This window comes from Chiroxiphia lanceolata, chromosome 6 (genome assembly GCF_009829145.1).
Source record: "Chiroxiphia lanceolata isolate bChiLan1 chromosome 6, bChiLan1.pri, whole genome shotgun sequence".
NCBI lineage: Eukaryota > Metazoa > Chordata > Aves > Passeriformes > Pipridae > Chiroxiphia > Chiroxiphia lanceolata.
Genome location: NC_045642.1, coordinates 55,494,672 through 55,512,589, shown reverse-complemented (window position 1 = coordinate 55,512,589; position 17,918 = coordinate 55,494,672). Strand labels below are relative to the sequence as shown.

The 17,918-nt window shown below is 39.2% G+C and overlaps 1 protein-coding gene across 2 annotated transcripts in view; it reads right to left on the bottom strand.

The window, feature by feature from the left end:
* ASPG (asparaginase) overlaps positions 1-17,918 on the bottom strand; it is a 47,226-nt gene that overhangs the window by 13,540 nt on the left and 15,768 nt on the right. For both annotated transcript variants that reach the window (XM_032691261.1, XM_032691262.1), the window contains exons 7-12: positions 11,278-11,390; positions 9,635-9,820; positions 6,648-6,761; positions 3,534-3,653; positions 2,400-2,495; positions 1,420-1,583 (exon numbers count right to left, since the gene is read on the bottom strand). In XM_032691261.1, coding sequence (XP_032547152.1) covers positions 1,420-1,583; positions 2,400-2,495; positions 3,534-3,653; positions 6,648-6,761; positions 9,635-9,820; positions 11,278-11,390 — 793 coding nt within the window. The remainder of the gene's footprint in view (positions 1-1,419; positions 1,584-2,399; positions 2,496-3,533; positions 3,654-6,647; positions 6,762-9,634; positions 9,821-11,277; positions 11,391-17,918) is intronic.

The window sequence follows — 17,918 nt, the reverse complement described above, 5'->3', positions numbered from 1 at the left end:
CTCATGTGAAATTCCTCAGGCGGTAGATGGGTGCGGTAAAAAAAGTAGGTGCCTGATTTGCAGGAACATCTAATAGTATCTAATGCTTTAGCATTTTCTCACATTGGACCAGAGCCACCTCTGTTCAGCTGCGAGGTTATTTGTTTGATTTGCTGTTGGGCTTGTTTTCGCTTTAAGTCTTTAAGGGTTTTCCAGTGAAGGGCTTTTATATTCACAAGGTAAAGCAACAGCTACAAAGCCATAAGGGACCATGCAGTAGGCATGGCAATAGCACAGCGTGGCCATGCAGGACTTCAACTCCCACATTAATAGAGTTTGTTGAGTTTTTTACATCTGGTCTTCGAAACAGAAAAAGCCTTCGAGTTATTCCTGCAGCCAATGGTAATCCCACACTGTCAGACCTCCCAGGGAGCTAACTCCAGCTTGACAAACCAGGTGAACCTGTCAACATTAGAAAGCTGCAAGAATATTTGGGGACAGTCATCCATAAAGACCACGAAAATTCAACCATTTCAAGCTCCTGTACAGAAAAAAATGGCTTCTCATCTGCTACAATACAAACTGAATATGAGATAAGGAGCTGAAAGTGGATCAAAGAAACAAGGAGAGATTATTTTATGCAGCTTCTAACACGTTAGAAGACCAATGGCTCCATGAATCCCCAGGCTATACAAACTACGTGTTTTAAAATTAAATTTTGATTACTGATAACTATTATACTCTGTGCTATGGCCATTCCTTAGGACTATACAATGTGGAACAGGCCAATAAATTGGAAATCCATGGCTACCATTCCAGAACTGCTGACATTCATAACAGCAGGAAGAGGAAATCCACAAAGCAGGCAGGGCCATGCATTGCAGCCATCCCATATAATTACGAGTGGGCGGAAGGGAAAAATCAGAAAACCAGTCATCCAGCAGGAGAGTCAGGAAAGCACTGGTGGAAGGGAAAGATTAAAACATGTCAACCTACCGGTATACTTTGTGCCAATTGAAACAGTCTGGTCTTGATGAGAAAGGGAAGGGCAGAAAGAAAACAGACAGCCCATGGTCCTGCACTCTCACTTCTGACAGTCAAAAAGAGTGATCAGTTTGGCTGTGTTTTATAAGGAAGCCTCAGAATAAAGAGTGGAGCCCTGAAATTACGGACAAAGTCTTGGCAGGAGGACAGCAATAGGTTACTTTATGCTAAAATTCTGCATGCATACCAAGTTGTTTGCTTTCATTTCATATTATTTTTAAAATTTTTTTCATTTAGGCTAATCACATCCTTTGAAAGAAAGCTGATATGTGTTAACTGCTGTAATTTACACCTAACTGCTGAGACACAACAAGACCAAAACGCAGGGATGGACTTGAAATCTAAAATTCTAAGAGGTCTATAAACTTTACATAAGAGTAGTATATAAATTGTTACCTGAACTTGATCGCATTCATCAGTGGGGTAGATCCATATCTGTCTCTAGCATAAACAGTCGCGCCAGACGTCAACAAATACTCCACCAGTGGTAAATGCCCTTCAGAGGCTGCAATATGAAGTGGAGTTCGGCCATCATAGTCTCCACAGCTCAAGTTTCCACCCTACAAAAGGACATATCCTTCACATGCTAAAAAGATAATGGCTGCACATTTAGTTGTTGCATACGTCACACAGTAGGTGCATACTTCACATTTTAATTCTGCCACCAAATTGTTAAGCTTGTCAATCTTGCAGGATTGTTTCAGTGCCAATAAGGATATTTATTTCACCTTCTGCATGTTTTCCCCCTCAGATATGCTCTTTATTTCAGCATGCCATACAGCAGCTTTGTGCCTGTAGACTGCTAATTTTACTTGTTTTAGTTTAATCTTAATTTCAATATTTATCCTTTCTTGAGGCCCATTACCAAAGTCTCAAGAGTAGGGTAAACCAAGGCAAAGAGGGGGAAAAAATGAGAAGACAGGGAAATGCCTATTTCTTTTTTCAGGTATAACCAAAGTTAGAGTTATGGGGAGAGCCAAAAATCCTGAATTAACACTGCACTGTGTTTTGCTTAAATATAATTTTCAAGTTCTTTTTTTTAATCATGACAGATTTACATCCAGAAGCTGGATACTATGAATATGTATAAAGAAAGTTAAGCAAAAAGAAAGCAGCACAAACCATTTTAAAATGTTCCAAAGTTAGCAGATAAGAACTTGCATTTTAATCTACCTGTATTTTCACAGTTCAAAAGAAAATATAAACAGCTGAAAACCAGAGAGGGGAAAGAACATACCAGTCTTGAAAGGCAAAGACCTTGTAATAGTCAAAGCACCTTGATTGTAAGACCAATTCCAGTGAGCATAGCTTCCTCCCATCAGTTACAGCTCTATTTAAAAATTAATGTTCTGTACAAACTGTTAATTTTACATTACCATTTCTGCTATGGCTCTTAGTGCGTCTATGTCACCCAGTTTAGCTGCAGCACAAGCCAAAGGTGGAATTAATGCATCTCTTACGGCTCCTAACTCCTGAGAAACAAATAAAATTAAACATTTAATATCAGCTTTGCCTCTAATGGGATTGATATCCAAGTCATAAAAACACCGCCCTTGCTTTCATGTAAAGTTTCCAAATTAGTCACTTGGATATTTAAAAATGGTAGCATTTAGTTCTTGGAAGGAAAGAGGTCTCATGTTTATTTTACATTTTGTCAGTCTCACATCCATAAGATTTATATTCCTCCCAGGCAACACTACAAGTACCTGATATCTATCTATACCATTTAAGGTGCACACACTATTACCATCTCTAATGCCATAGCTACTCATCAATACAGTAAGAGAAACAGCGCAGGTGGGAGTTGGAAAAGACCACATAGTCCAGCCTCCTCAAGACTGATCAACTTTATTCATGTGATTCCTCAGACACCTGTGTATCCTGATAAGCCCTCGAGGCCCCCTGAATATCCTCCCATGTTCACTAAAGAAGAACCATATATTAGTTAATAAAAGCCATCTTCCTTGAAACCAAGTCAAGAGAAAATCGAGCATCTGAACAACCAACACTATCTTTCCTAATTTTCCAGTTGAGAAGGCCTAATAGTAAACATCACAAGTGTCTCTACACTTTTGTAATGCTTCCTTAGCCTTCTATGATTGCATGTACAATTAAGCTGTTTTACCCATTGTTATTTGGATTGCTCCAAACTGTCAATACATTTGACCACAAAAATACAAAGCACTTCTTCATATCACTGATACCCTGAATTACAGCATCTGTCTGAGGCTTGTTAGTGCAACCAGCCAGCCAAGAAAATAAACCCAAGATGGGGCTACAAAGAGGGGGGGGAAGTTAATATGTTTTTAATTAAAAACATTTTGGTGTCATTGTGTCCTTTCTCCCTAGCCCAATTGGTTATCTGGGACACTCAGAACTAAAAAAAAATAATATAAAACCTACAGTATTTCATTTTTCTTTCAGCTTTGCTGTTCATCTTTAATCTAGGTTCATTTAACTGAGTTTGCAGCTTTACATGATATTAATTCTAAATATTTAAGTGTATATACCTCCTTGCTGCTGATACTTAGAGATTTGGCAATCACTTGTATAAACTTGCTATCTCTCAGAGAGATCTTGGCTCCTGTGGGTACAACAGTCATTTCTCCTCTTAGATTCTCACTCAGCATCTGAAAAGCAAGCAATCAAACCCTTTGTTAGCAGAGGAAAAATATGGTGGTAGTCTAATAAAAAACTTTACTATCAAGTTAGAAAATAGTTTGGAGGAATTATGGAAACTAATTAAATGCAGACAAAAGATTAAAGAAATAGTTACTGTCCCATGAAGATTGCACGTTTAGAAAGACAAAGGAGGGCAAGAGACAGGGAAATAAAGCTTTCTTCCAAAGCAAAGAAACCAAAATAAGCACATAACAAAACACCCCCATTTTCAGAGTAAGCAGACAAAAGTTCCCTAGTGGGGTAAGATGCAGCCTACTTAAAAACACAAAGATAGTGAGTAATGAGCAGAGTGAGGCTTAAGACCAGAATATTCTGAAATGCTGCCGTTTGCCAGCATTCACAAACCTCAGGACTCCTACACAGACTGTCTACACAGGCCTCAAAACAAAGCCCAGTGCTGCCTGTAGACAGTCATGGATTTCCATGGGTTTTCAAACAGCTCCATTAGCCCTGATTTTGTTAAAATTTGGCCATAGATCCAGCTTTGAATGCAGAGGGTTTACAGTAGTACTAGTCATTCAGTATGCAAACAGGCATGTAACAGTTTGCAGGATGGGTGCATCAAATGTAACTTGGAAAAAAACTCCAAATCAAAATGTATAAAGGTCAGCCAATTCATGTGTAGAAAGTACTTGAATGGGGCAATAAAGAAATGAAAACACTCCAAAAGACAGATTCTGGGAAATCTGGGGAACACAGATAGAAGCCAGTTATTAAGAAAGAGCAACTGGTTTCCTCAATTCGGACAATTTTACATACTGGCACTCTTTCACGAAAGGTTGCTGATGCAGCTGTAAAGCCCAGAGTTACTTCAATTAGAATTTTAAAAAGCAGGATTGTGAAAGTTTGAAAGAAACAGATGTGATGTTGGAAGGAGGAATGCCCCAGGTTTACTTATGTCTGGGCATGCCCTTTATTAAAAAAAAAAAACCTCCAAGAGCTGACAACACCATAGCTGTCTGCTGGAAGAGTCCCATATGCATGTAACTCAGAGGATACCAACACTTTGGCACACTTTTAGAATCTGACAGGTTGAGATCATTGCTTTACACAGGTAACCTTAGCAATTGGCACCTGTGCTAAATGCACCCAGTGCAAAGTCCTACATGCCTTAGTCCTCCCAGCTCTTCACACATTTGTATGTGTCTGGGGGCACATTCCTTGCTTCTTCATGTTGAAAGAGAATCCTAAAATAACCAGGCCAGCTTCAGGAGAGCTTCCGTCTCTTGGGAGACTATTGTTTGGTGATATGTTTAGTTGAAGATATTGCCACAGACAACATGTTTTCAGGCTTTCTTCTCCTGGTCTTTATCACTCATTCCTGCCCAGGCAATGCAGCATGCTGCTCCCCCAGTTGTGCCAACACAACTGTTTGTGGGTCTGTACAATGAGTGAAATGAGGAAACCGATCCTGCATAAATCAAAGGAATTACAAAAGTAATTTTGTTTTTCAAACCATATAAATCATCACACAAAAACTGTGTAGTACGTTCCAAAGGGCAGCACATGAAGATGTAGAAGTACCTTGTGCCAGTGGTACCTAAAACATCATCAAATCCTCACCTGAGTAATTCAGCTGTCTCACCTTGGCAAACTGGATCTCAAATGAAGCTTTAACTCACACACCTAGGCAGGAAGCCAGCTGGGAAGGTTTCTCCTGTCCCAGGTCAAATAATCCTCTGTGCAAGAAGATTAAAAGTTTGCATTTAAAAAAACCCCAAGCTGGTGCATGCACGTGCCAGGATCAGTGCGTGCGCCAAAGGGGCACTAGTGAAGAGCTGGGGTTTCTAAAGTGTGCATGTGCAAACACATGCAAGAACACTGCTCTTCACACAGCACTGTCTCGCCTGCCAAGCATGTTCTTGCACAGGGTATGTTCCGGACATCCTCACTGAAGTCACACATAACTCCTCCCATTTTTCAGAGCCAGGGCTTTAGCAAACAGTTGAAAGCTCGGAGGCTGAAACTGTTTCTAAGCACGGTAGGTGGTACTTCCAGCCACCACACTCATGATCACAGGTATACAATTATGTTTCTCTAAACAGCTGCTACTGGCTGGAAGATATGGAGCATGAAATAATGATCAAATTTGTTTCAGTTTTAATAAAAACAAAGCACCATGGGGAGATACACATGTGCATGCAGTGTTAAGTCTGGAGAGTGACTCATCATAATGTCAGCTCCCAAAGTGTCAGGATTATGATTTCACTACATACAAGCATAGAAACTCAAGCATTCCTGCAGACTGCTGCTTCCTTATCTAATTCATAGCTGCATGTTCCTTGTATAAAAAGAACATGATAAATAGTTGTATAATTGCAGAAAAAAGCCTTGATTAAGCAACCAGTGAACAGAAAGAACATTGTTAAAGGGGTTCTGATTTTAAAAGCAGTTGGTCCTTATAATAATCCTCTACTTTTTATGTATTATAAAGCATATCTCCTCTTAGAGAAATAAAATCTAATACTCTTATGAGTAATGCTGTAAAGGAAGAGGCTGTAGGCAATATTTATTTTCAGAATTAGCTGTGTGTGAATGAGTCTGGGATGAAATCTTTACCACACTAAGATCAGTGACAAGATCTTTGCTGACTTCAGAAGGGATGAGATTCTGTCTCCCATATGAATTTCCACATAGAGTTTTCAGTACAGAAAATATCCAAGCTAGACTACTATCATTTAATGGCATTTTTATGGCTCGGTCATGGTCTTCACCTGACTCATGCAGAGAATTTTTTTCTCTCCAAATCTACAAATCTTTATTTGTCTAATAGTATTTTCTGTAAGAAAAAAAAAAAAAAAACAAAACCACGGGGTGTTCCAATTATGGCTCTGGAAACAATTGCTTTTAAATGCAAGAGAGAAGCTCAAAGCATGAAGCTAAGCAGAGTTAGCACAGTAGATGAGAAACCTAAAGTCTTTCAAGGTCACACAAATATTTACCTGCCTCTTCTCCTCCCAGCTAAGGTTTCTCTTGCTGAGCGTGTATGACAGTTTAGTTAGGGCTGCCTCTGGTGTCATATCACCTCCAGGAATTACTCCAACATCAGCGAGAGTCTGAATAAAAAGGAATAATGATTCCAATTAGCACAGCACTCAGAAATACCTGTGTGTACAGAAAAGGCATATAAATGATGAGCAGCTACACAGAACACAGTATGCAGCTGAGCCTCCACTCTCTTGCTCCTCCTACTGCCACTGTAATTTTTGAAATTTTAGTTATCAAATACCAAGCAAATACTAGAGCAAGCTGAATAAAGATGACTTTTACTTTAAATTCCTTTTCATGCAGTAACACTGAAGAATTCCACCAAATGCTTGCCACGGTCGCTTGCTATGCTAAAAGGGAAAGGTTACAGGTCCGTATCAGCTATCTGCAGAGCTGTCAGATTCCCTTTATTGAAAAGCTGCAGTTACTCTGTTTTAACCCAGTGGCATTTTGAACACTGCCAAGTAGGCTGTTCTCACACAGACATATTTACCATTCTTTAATGGGGCATTGCTTTGGATGAATTCCAGCACTACTGTGTGCTCACAGCAGGAGTGCTTTTAGATCCTTTCAGGCTTCGTGAGCAGTGTATGATTTAGAAGATGCAACTAAAATACGTAATTTACACAGTTCTGACAAAAACAACTGAAAAAGATGACCTTTATAACTTATCTTTCTGGTAGTTAAAAAACCCAATCTGAACAAAAGCAAAAAGAAGGATCTTTGCTATGATCAGCAAGCCTCATAAGTGTACAAAACAGCAAAGACAAAGGAAATTTCACATCTCTTGTTACTGAACTGTACCTGGGCAAATCATAGATCATTCTCTTTGCCAAAATGTTATGCCTCACAGCTAAGCATCTTGAACTAGGTTCTTGCACTGCATTTTACTGTTAAATCCCTTGTATATGAACTTAAGCTTCAAAATTTGTTGTGGCTTAACTAATATTTTAAGCAAGATACAGAGCCTTAATTAGCTCATTAACCACCTCTAAGAGACCCAGACTAACATATTTTAAGTCCCATGGGAAAACATACAGAGAAGGTGAGAAATACTTTCTGTACTGCAGAACTAATCAAAGAACAGTTAGGGCTTTTTCAGTAGGTCTGAGAAAGAGGAGGAGGAAGGGATTTCCCAGCTTCCTTCCTATACTTAAAGTCCCCTCAGTTATAAGTTTGTACTGTGTAGAGGGATCAGAGGCCAGACACTGAGTTAATTAAAACAAACACTTCAAGGGAAACCAGGGATTCAGCTGACCTACCCGGCTGGCTTGTATGAGTGAAAACTGGCCCAGCCATGTGCAGACCTTTGAAATATTTCATTTAAATTAAAATCAAAGTAAAGTCAACACTACAGCAACTTTACAGCATTCACCCATGATAGTTTCTCCACTGAGCGGTTCCTCATGAAATGGAGAAGGCAATGAAAGAACAAGCATGCAGTAATTTTGTAGGTCTCAGTCAGTTTTCTCCTCAAAAGATGCCAAGAAAACAGGGCAGCCTCCATCAACTGATGCTAAAGCAATATAGAACATTTTCCACATAAAAAGTGGAATCCAGAAGGGAAAGCATTTCCACACAGCTGTACAGTGGTTCAGTAAGATTTGTGCAGAATCTTTCAATTCAGCATATCAACAGTCTGGATCAGAGTGCACAAAGCCATTTTAGAGGTGTCTATTTGGACAATCTTTTAACCAGAGCATAGAAAAAAAGGCTTTTTTTTTTTTCCTTCTATATATTTTAGCAGCTTATTTCAAGCAGAAGATAGCATAAAAGCTAGGCTTCATGTTGTTTTTCAAATATAAATTTTGTCTTTTATTGACTTAACTTCCATGTGAATTTTTCCATCTAATCCACATATTCCTATAGTATTTGCTACAGAGCAAAAGTCAGTGATTTTCAAAACATCTCCATTAAGTTACACAAAAGTTTTACAAACACCCAAATAACTGCCTATATCAGAAAATACCAAGTTTGGATACCAAGGAGGTGAAAAAAACACTCTTGCAATCTCCTTTTCTTTCTCCTCAAAACAGACTACGTGCAAATATAATCTAAAGATGTGTCAAAAGCAAAGTTAAAAGTGACAGGTTTCAGCACCAGACTAGGGTATTCAGGTTTGCCATGAAGAGGTTGGCTCTGCCAGACAGGTGGTTGCTCCCAACAAAGCCAGGTGTCTAAAGCAGCAGGATGAGTCACCCTCTGGTAGAGCTTCTTGGCTATTTAATGGCTGGTCTTTTTCTAAAGGCCAGTTAAACCAGCTTCCTTCACACTACCACATGCAACGCATATTCTTATATGGCTTTGAGCTCTTAATAGCCACAGTGCTGTCATGTTTCAATACACAATTGAGAAACTCACTATAAAATGCCCTGAACAGTATGTACACAAAGCCTGCTTTAAAGCAGCCCTCATAGGTTTAACTAAACTGATTTCCATTCTTCAAGACAGACACTTCCTTACATACTTTTCTCCAATCTTGCACTGAATTCGGTTGTACTTCCAGTCAAATAAAGAACTGGGTTTTGGAATAGTGCTTGCATCTGCAGGCTTTCTTGATGCTCCCACACTGTACCTAAGGAACTGTTATCCTATCAAGAGCTACTTTATTTGAACATCTGATCCCTAAACCAGCTTTTAGCTCAGTGGAATCCCTCTGAGATACTATCAACCTAATGCAAAGTATCCTGGAGTGCTGTACATGACAGGAGTGAACAATAATTCGAGAACTGAGCTGACTATTTCCACCATTAAGACCAGGAGGAACAGGATCTTGTTTGTAGATACGCATTTAAATACCTCTGGATTAAGATTTTTCAGATGTAGTTATTTTATGAGCAATCACTTTACAGTCAGTAAAACAGGTTTTATACACTGGGACTACCAGCAGTTTGCAATCAAGTTGTATCAGTGGGATGTTTCTTTCATGCACAATCCTCACCTGCCCTGTTGCATAGACGGTTTTAACAGACCCTCGTAAGCACTGGGTACAGTTCAGAATCACTACTTTTCGTTCAGCGGCTTTCTTCAGTTCTTCCAGCACGTCCTCTCTGTTGTTTGGGGCATTGCCACTTCCATAAGTTTCAAGAACAATGCCTTCAATTGGAGGCTGAAGAAATGCTTTTACCTGTTTAAAAACAAGACAGAGGAAAGAGACAAAAGGTATGTTTAAGTCACCTTAAAATTTTCATGTATGGTACCGCATTTTTAAAAATGGTCTATTCCTGCTATAATTTTAAAGGTTCTCATGCCTTATAGTCTTCTTATGCCCTTCTGTGCTCCCCATTTGCAATAACTGAGACTGTAGCATAAGTTTTAAAAAAATGAGAACTTCCCTCTCTAGCTTCCTTTAAAATTCCTAGAGTTATTACCTGAGTGTGAAAAAGGATGCTATTGTTCAAGGGTCATTAACAGGCTATACTGTTGCACTGTTTGGTAGAATAAAAATGTGGATTTACACTCATGAAATAAATGCAGAATTATCAATTGAGATTACAACTCCCCACCCCTGCCCAGATTTTTTTGCTTTAGCAAAGAGTTTTGTTAACCAATGTCTGCCTAAGAGAGAGAATATTTCACCTTTCAGGAAAGAACATTCTAATGAAGCCTGGAGTTTTTTAACCCAAAACTCAATTGATTTAACTCAAAGAGAAAAAAAAAAAAAAAGAGGCACTAATATATATTCTGGGCCAGTTGATACTGAGTTTGTTTGCCTCACTGTAAGAGAATGCCTACCAAAGTCCTCTTCCTAGAAAGATGTATTTTAAACAACCTAGATGTTTCCTTGCTGATCACATATGCTAAATGCAATACACTGTAAACCCCCATGAGGCTAACTATGCAGTTGGAGTTTTATTGCAAATATACCACCCCTCTGTCTTTCCATCTGTTCATATTCGCCTAAAAAGAATGGTGATATAATTGAGGAGTGCTGCTTAAACTACTGAATTCAATTTAAGATGGCAAGAGCCACAAAAGACCTGTCAATTTAATGGAACTAATATTAGACAAAAATTTAAAGACTAATCTACCTAAAATCACAGACTGCAAAAGAGTTTCTAAAGGAAAAAAAAAATCCCACTTCTCATTTTCAGCTCTCTGTGAATGCTGAGGGTCATGGTAACCACGAGTGTGAGACAAAACGAACCCTAAAAAAGAAGCATGAGTTGTAGAAATAATCACACTCCACCCACCATATATTGTATTCTTTGACAAGATATCTGTTAATATGCCTCAATATGCAGCAAGAGAGCATTTTCCTGGACATTGTAGCCTACACTTCTCTACAAAACCATACCTGACCTATTTATGAGCCCTGATAAGAAATTAATTTTAAGTTTCAAAGCCCAGGTAGCTATACAAAAGATATTTGAAAAGCTTTTATCAACAGTTTATGGCGTATAAAAATAGTCTTTTAATGACCTGATATTTCAAAATAGCAATTGTCAGAAGAAGACAGATCCTTTCCTTTCCCTCCAAAATCCCAATCACTGCTACAAACAATGCAGCTGTCCTACTTCAAGTAACTAATCAAGTATTGGAGCATCACTTCATCCACTTCCAAAGTAAAGTGGTGACACTTACAGCAGCAGCCGTGATTCCTGGGAAGATTCTCAGAAGTCCAACATTCCTGTTCATATTGGTGTGAACTCGAAATTTCTTTTTGGTATTGGCTCTCCACACTGTTTCCCAGTTTACTATGAAGAGAAATGGCCTTTTTAATTTAATATTAACACGTACTATCAAGTACACTTGTAGTACTTCATGATTGCAACTTTGTTTTAAAACCATTCTTATGTAGGGGATTCATGAAAGACAATGTATTTTTTAAAGAGGAAATGAAGGCTCATTTAAGACAGGAGAAATAGCAGCTGATTTAACACACCTTATTTATTAGGTGCCACAAAATATATCTTTAAGACCACATTCAAGTCAGGCTCAACTGTTTTATATTTTAACTTTAATTCCAAAATAGTCTGGATTCCAAGTTATATCAGTATTACTAGTCAATATTCACAAGCTAGTGCCCTTCAAGGAGATATTTAAGATGTATGCTTGCTTCAATTCATTGCATTTCATAGCAAAGACTTCTAAAATTGATATTTTGGTCAATGACCATTAGTGAACAGGATGGTCTATCAGACACAAAGCTGTATACCTCTACTACAATCTCTTCAAAAGAGAAGTCTGCTTGCTGTGAAAAGCAATGAGCGCTAAACCTGATGGCTTCTTGCTGCTGAACATGTCCTGTTAGTGCCACCTCTCCCAGTTCAGAGTGCTCAGAAAGCCTCAACCAACAGAACATCATGCCAGTCTAGCACAGGTGAGAGACATTTACTTGTCATACACTGACTTGAGCTCCATTGTTATGTAGTTGGCCTGATATCAGCCTGGATTCATGTTCAGAAAACAGAGCTTCATCTTCTCAGACATGAGAGATGACAAATGCAGTTACTGTTGCTCCTAATCACCTCCAGAGTTTATTAGGTAGTTACTAACGATTAAATAAAATAGCAAGGATTCAATTAACTCCGATTATACATTTAGAGCCAGAAGCCAGCTGTTTAACTAATAGTTTGTTTGTGTTGCATTATTAGAAGCCAAGTCATGCATTATTGATTTCAAAATTTTACTACTTCAGTGTAGGAGCACAGCAGTGGTAGCGCTGACGGCTCCTACAAGGCAGTGGAAGAGGTTTAACAAACAGCAGCCAACAGCTCAGAGCGTTGTGCTTCAAAGAAAATTGACTATGCTGTAAAGCTGCTGTTTCCCCATCGTGAGCTAAGCTTTTTAGATTTTGGAGAAACTCCCAAGCAGCAAGACAGATAAAAGATCTGCGTGCATAATACTGATTTGCTCTCAGCCATGCAGAGTTACTCACACCAATTACTTGCAATCAGCAGACAGCCACTTGCAAAAAAAAAATTCAGAGTACATTTAAAAGCCTCCATTGAAGCCTACTCTATTGCCCTAAAATACTAAAAACTACACAATCCATTAAGTCAGGACAGAAAATAGCAGTCTCCTATAAGACTTTATGAACTTCCCTTTCCTGTTGTGGTGCCCTGTCAGCAACTAAAGCCTCTGTTCTTTCTAAAAACTGCCATACATCGTTAAACAGGTCACAAGCAGTTGGCTTGGCATCATGTTTGTCCAACCAGTCACACTGCAGCACATGGATTCCTAATGCCCTGGGATTGGAAGAATAGAAGCATAGACCATTTCTGCAGTGTCTTTCTTTGTGCTAAGCTCTCCAGCACAATTCTGAAACTACCTGGCTGGACTTAGTATTTAGCCAAGTAGCTCTCAAAGGCCTCCATGAGCTTTCCAGAGTGAGTTAGAGACCTGCAGGAGGTACATGGGTAAGTGTAGAAGCCATGCATTTGTTCTACATGAGCTTCATAGGCCTGGTTAATCATGTTAAGAGGCAGCAGCATCATGCAATATATTCATTCCTCTCAACTTTCTAATACAAAAGTTAATTCTTTAAAAGCAGCCTCCTGTACAAGAAGGGATGGCAATAAAATTGTATCACAGCTTGCTTTCTTTTATCCTCCATAAGGTAGGAGTCCCTGCCAAAACTTCACAAATGCATACTACTACGTTTGGCAACTGTCAGCATCCCTAATGCCTGTAATGAACGTGAAGAATGAACTGAGTAAACCTGCCTTGGCATGGATCACTAAGATACTGCCAAAAGCAGAAGACCAAGGAAAGAGATCAGAGGATAGGTTCAGAAGTCAGACCTATACCAGGCCTATACCTGTACTCTTGGAGTACACTCTACCAAATAATATATCATCTCCAAGATAAATTTAATGCATGCAGACATAGTATAGTGATGTAATTCCAAACTGTATTTAAAAAAAAAAATTAAAGATTGCCTCTGAGTTAACATTCGCTTGGTCATGAACCTCGTCAGCCTACATAACGTGTTTGGTGCTGCAGACTCCACAGATGTCAGTTTTCCATTAGCCAAACAAGTCTAAAAGGCAGAACAAAAAGCAAATGTGATGCAAGAGCCAAAGACAAACAAATATACATAAAAGCCCGACTTCACCTCAGATTTATTCAACTCTGTTGAATACAGTGAGGCAGAGCACCACGCAGGGGAAAAAAAATTTAGAACACACCCTTTGCATCCTGAATCTCAAAAATTACATCCCCTAAAAGGAACAGTATTTATGTCACACAGCTAAGTTCAAGCATCTCCACCATATTGAATAAACCAGCTCTCTTGCAGCCTATAGTCATACGACACAGCAATCTCCTTTTTTTGGTTAAATTAAAAATAAAAAAAAGTAAGAATCCTTAACAATTCTTAAGTAAGAAACTCATATACAAGCAAGTGAAGTACAAAAAGCTGTCTTTATTGGTGTTCATAACAGTTTTTTTTCCTATGGATGAGTGACTAATTAGGGATACTCAGTTTTAGCATAGCACAGAAAACAGCAACCTGTTCTGACTTGGATGGCCTGTGCTAGTAAAGAGTTTAAGTGATACAGTGTATTGCATTATGCAAATATGGATGCAAAGCTGAGGAACAAAGGTAAGCTAGCTACTGGTGTGGCAAAGCAGAAAGTAAGTTTTTTAAAGCAATGTACATAAAATAAAGATGTAATGGCTATTTATATACTGTATCCAAAATGGCTTGGGATAGATTGCATTATTCAAGGAGACTGCATTCAAGATGTTAAGGCCTTTTGTTTACTCTTCCAAACCATCACATAAAAATAGATTTTCCAGTCTCCCTCTACCTACCAAAAACTATAGCCTTTAAAATTAGAGTCAAAAAATCACATCCTTATCTTATGCAGCTTTATTATCATACCCACGCACAGAGAAATATGGTGAGAGGATCAGTGCAGAAAAAACATCAACCTGACTTATAAATAAAATAAAAAAGAGAAGCAGCTCTACACGGATCAGAAAGCAGCAACCCCCCCCAGATGTTAAAGGGTGCCTATGCCACAGTGCAGGTTTCAACTTTTATAATGGGAGAGCAGCAACTCAGAGCGACACCTCCCTTAGGAGTGGTGACTGAATTCCGAGTTATGAAATCAAACAAGAAATACAGCTTTTCTCGATTGCAGAGCTCCAGACAAACAGCAGCTCCTTCTTCTCATCCTTCTCTGCAGGGCTGCAGGTGAGCCCTACCATTATATAAGCTGCCCCAGCACTCATTACGATTCATGGTGCAGCCAAGGGGTGGGGAGCACAGGCCAACCTATGGCTGCAAATTCCTGAAGGAGGCAAAGAAGTATAGACCCCCTTTCTTGGCAGTTTGTTAAAAAAATTTAAAAAAACAACACATATTTATGGACTGATGCCGTTGCAACAATCAATACACCCACTTAGAACGGAGAAGGGACAGGGACTGAAAGCACTCCAGTGAAGAGAGGTGGCATTTGCCTTAATACATAAATGACCTGGGCTTTTTATATAAATAACCAGAACTGCCAACCAAGATGCAGACTTGGCCAGTAACTAATAGCTTTTCTTTAATGAGACTGGTGAGTAGATGAGCCCAGAAGGACTCTTCTAACCTTCTGCTGCTGTACCACATCTGCACACACAGTCACACGGGCTGCTTGTCCCTGCACAAGTTGTTTCTCATCATATTGTCCTGTACATGTGCACCACTCCCAGAAGTTACATGCATCTGTGATGAAGAAAGTCCAGCCACAGTAACAAAGAAAGTTTCATGTGTGCTTCATTAGGACAGTCAAGAATAGAGGAGAGTAATCAGTTACAAAATATACTGAGAATCTTTACACATTTCAAGTGGAAGAGTCCTCCTTGTCTCTCCTGTTTTCAAAGTATAGGAATAGTCCTACTTGTCTCCCCTGTTTTCAAAATATGGGAGAAATAAGGCAAGGTCTTTTATTTGATAGGCTTTGAGATTTTAGAAATATTTTTGGTTATTTCTATATGTACCACACTTGAAATGTTTCTGTGATTCTATGATTTCTGATTCCGCTGCAAAAGTGTTTCCCATCAGCACTGGGTTTCTTACTAAGCTCAGGAGTGGGCTAGCATTTTTCACTTCTTACAGGAGTTTCTTGTGCTAAGTTGAAAGTCTGGAGGAAGCTGACACACTTGCTCGTCTAAAGCTGGGTGATGGGACTCTTAGGTGTTGGTAACATAGCTAAGGATATGGCCAAGAATGCAGCCAGGTATGGGATTAGAAATCCACTAGTAGCCTCACCTAGAGAGGGAACAGTGTGAAAAATGGATATCAAAAACGAAGAAGAGAGCTGCAAGGGTAAGGGAGGGAAGAGGACTAAGTTTCTCCCTTTCATCTCTACCTCTGAAGTAGATGGTTGCTTTTATATGCTATGCCTAGCCATGAACAGCATTTCTCCTCATTCCTGTGTACCAACCCATGATCCCATTGCGGTTCCCACTTCCTCCATCCTGCCACTTCTCCCCTTCTGCTTCTCTAGAATTTTCATTCCCAGCTTTGTTAGAACTGGGAAGCCTGAGGAAGAGTTTCTGCACGTGGCCTACTTTTCCTGACATCCTCAGGCCGCTCTCCATAACGCTGAATCAGCAAGAGTCAGCCCTGTCTACAGGAGGATTAAGACATATTATATAAAGTCATTTGGGAAAAAAAAAAAGTAGAAAGATGCTAGATTTGTTTGGTTTGTTTTTAAAAGACCAAGTGGTTCCTTGTGTCCATGAAAGCTTCATACGAGGACTATACAAGCAAACTAAAGGGAGACAGCGATGTTTCAAACAATCACTTTGGACAAAATAAAGCAGCGCTAGTAGACTGCACATACTATAAACTATGTTCTTTCAAAATGAAACAATCCTTCAATAGTGACACCGTCATCTTGGATAAATGATGCTAACTCCTACTGGGTGATCAACTGAAGCAAATAAAAATAGAGCCTATCACACCATCAGTTTTTAAATCAGAAATCCCCATTGATACCAATGAGGTATTTACTGAAGACATAATGGGACCCAATATGGGCCAAGGGAAGTGCTTAATAACTTTCTCATTTTTCTACTCTGGACAAGGAATCACAAAACAGTTTGTTCAAATCCAAGGGAGAAATAGCACACAATTTGCAGCTTGATTTCATTATTGATCAGTCAGTAAAAAGAATTTATTTATACATTATTTGATGCAGTTAATACAAACCCAAGAAATAATATTCCCCCAATTTACTGCAGCAATCAACTGGCAGCATTTCTGTTGATTTCAGATACATCCTGTTTGACACAGCACAGTAACACAACAGTGGCAGACTCTCTACCTGAGAGATGTCTTACAGGCAACTACAGTATTACACAGGCTTCCTCAGTTTGCATCTGGCTGCTACAATCACAGGACTCTGATCCTGGAACTTTGTTAAGTAACTCCTACTCATTAAGTGGAAGGGATAAGTTTATATTCCAAATTGCAGAATGCCTTTCTCTAGTAGTAGAAACCATCATAAGGGCACATTGCATGGCACAGGGCTAGAACTCCTACTGCCACTAACAGCACCTAGTAAAAGAATTGAGGAACGCCCTCCTGTTCCTATTTTTTTGTAATAATGGAGATTTTGATCAAGTCCTGCTCCTATTTAATACACAGTCTACCCAATAACATGTTATATTTTTCAAAACTGTCCTTTAGCATACTTTTTGGCAGCTCCTCATTTGGCTAGATTCCAAATATGTCTCTCTTCTCCCCTCTCCAAACATAGGGTGCCATTTATCCAACAGCAGACATCAATGTATTAATGATTTTGCAAATGGGTACTGAAACCTTCAGATAGTTTTTCCCTTCCTTAAGAAACTGACACACAGGGAGCCTGAGAAAGTTTGGGGGGAAAAAAACTTCATACAATGCATATTTTAGGTCTGCTGTTTTCAGTGTACTTGCAGTTCAGACAGGTCCCAAATATCCAGTAAAACATCTTACACATTGACATGCATCAAACAGAATCTGCTGAAGCTGCAAGTACTCTGCAATGACTTCTTTGCTTGATTTCAGAGCCCAGCATGGTCACTAATGAGATTAAACTCTTTGTTCTTTCAGTCCTCACTCCCTCATTTTTATCTTTAGACCAAGCATTTTCATGACACAGGGGCAACGTTCCCTCTGGTTAGTCTGGATCTTCAGTCAAAGTCAGTCTAGGTCACATCTATACTCAATACATAAATGCAGTTGAGTCACAAAATCTCAGTCGTACTAATATTTAAACAGGTTCAGAGCAGATGGAGTC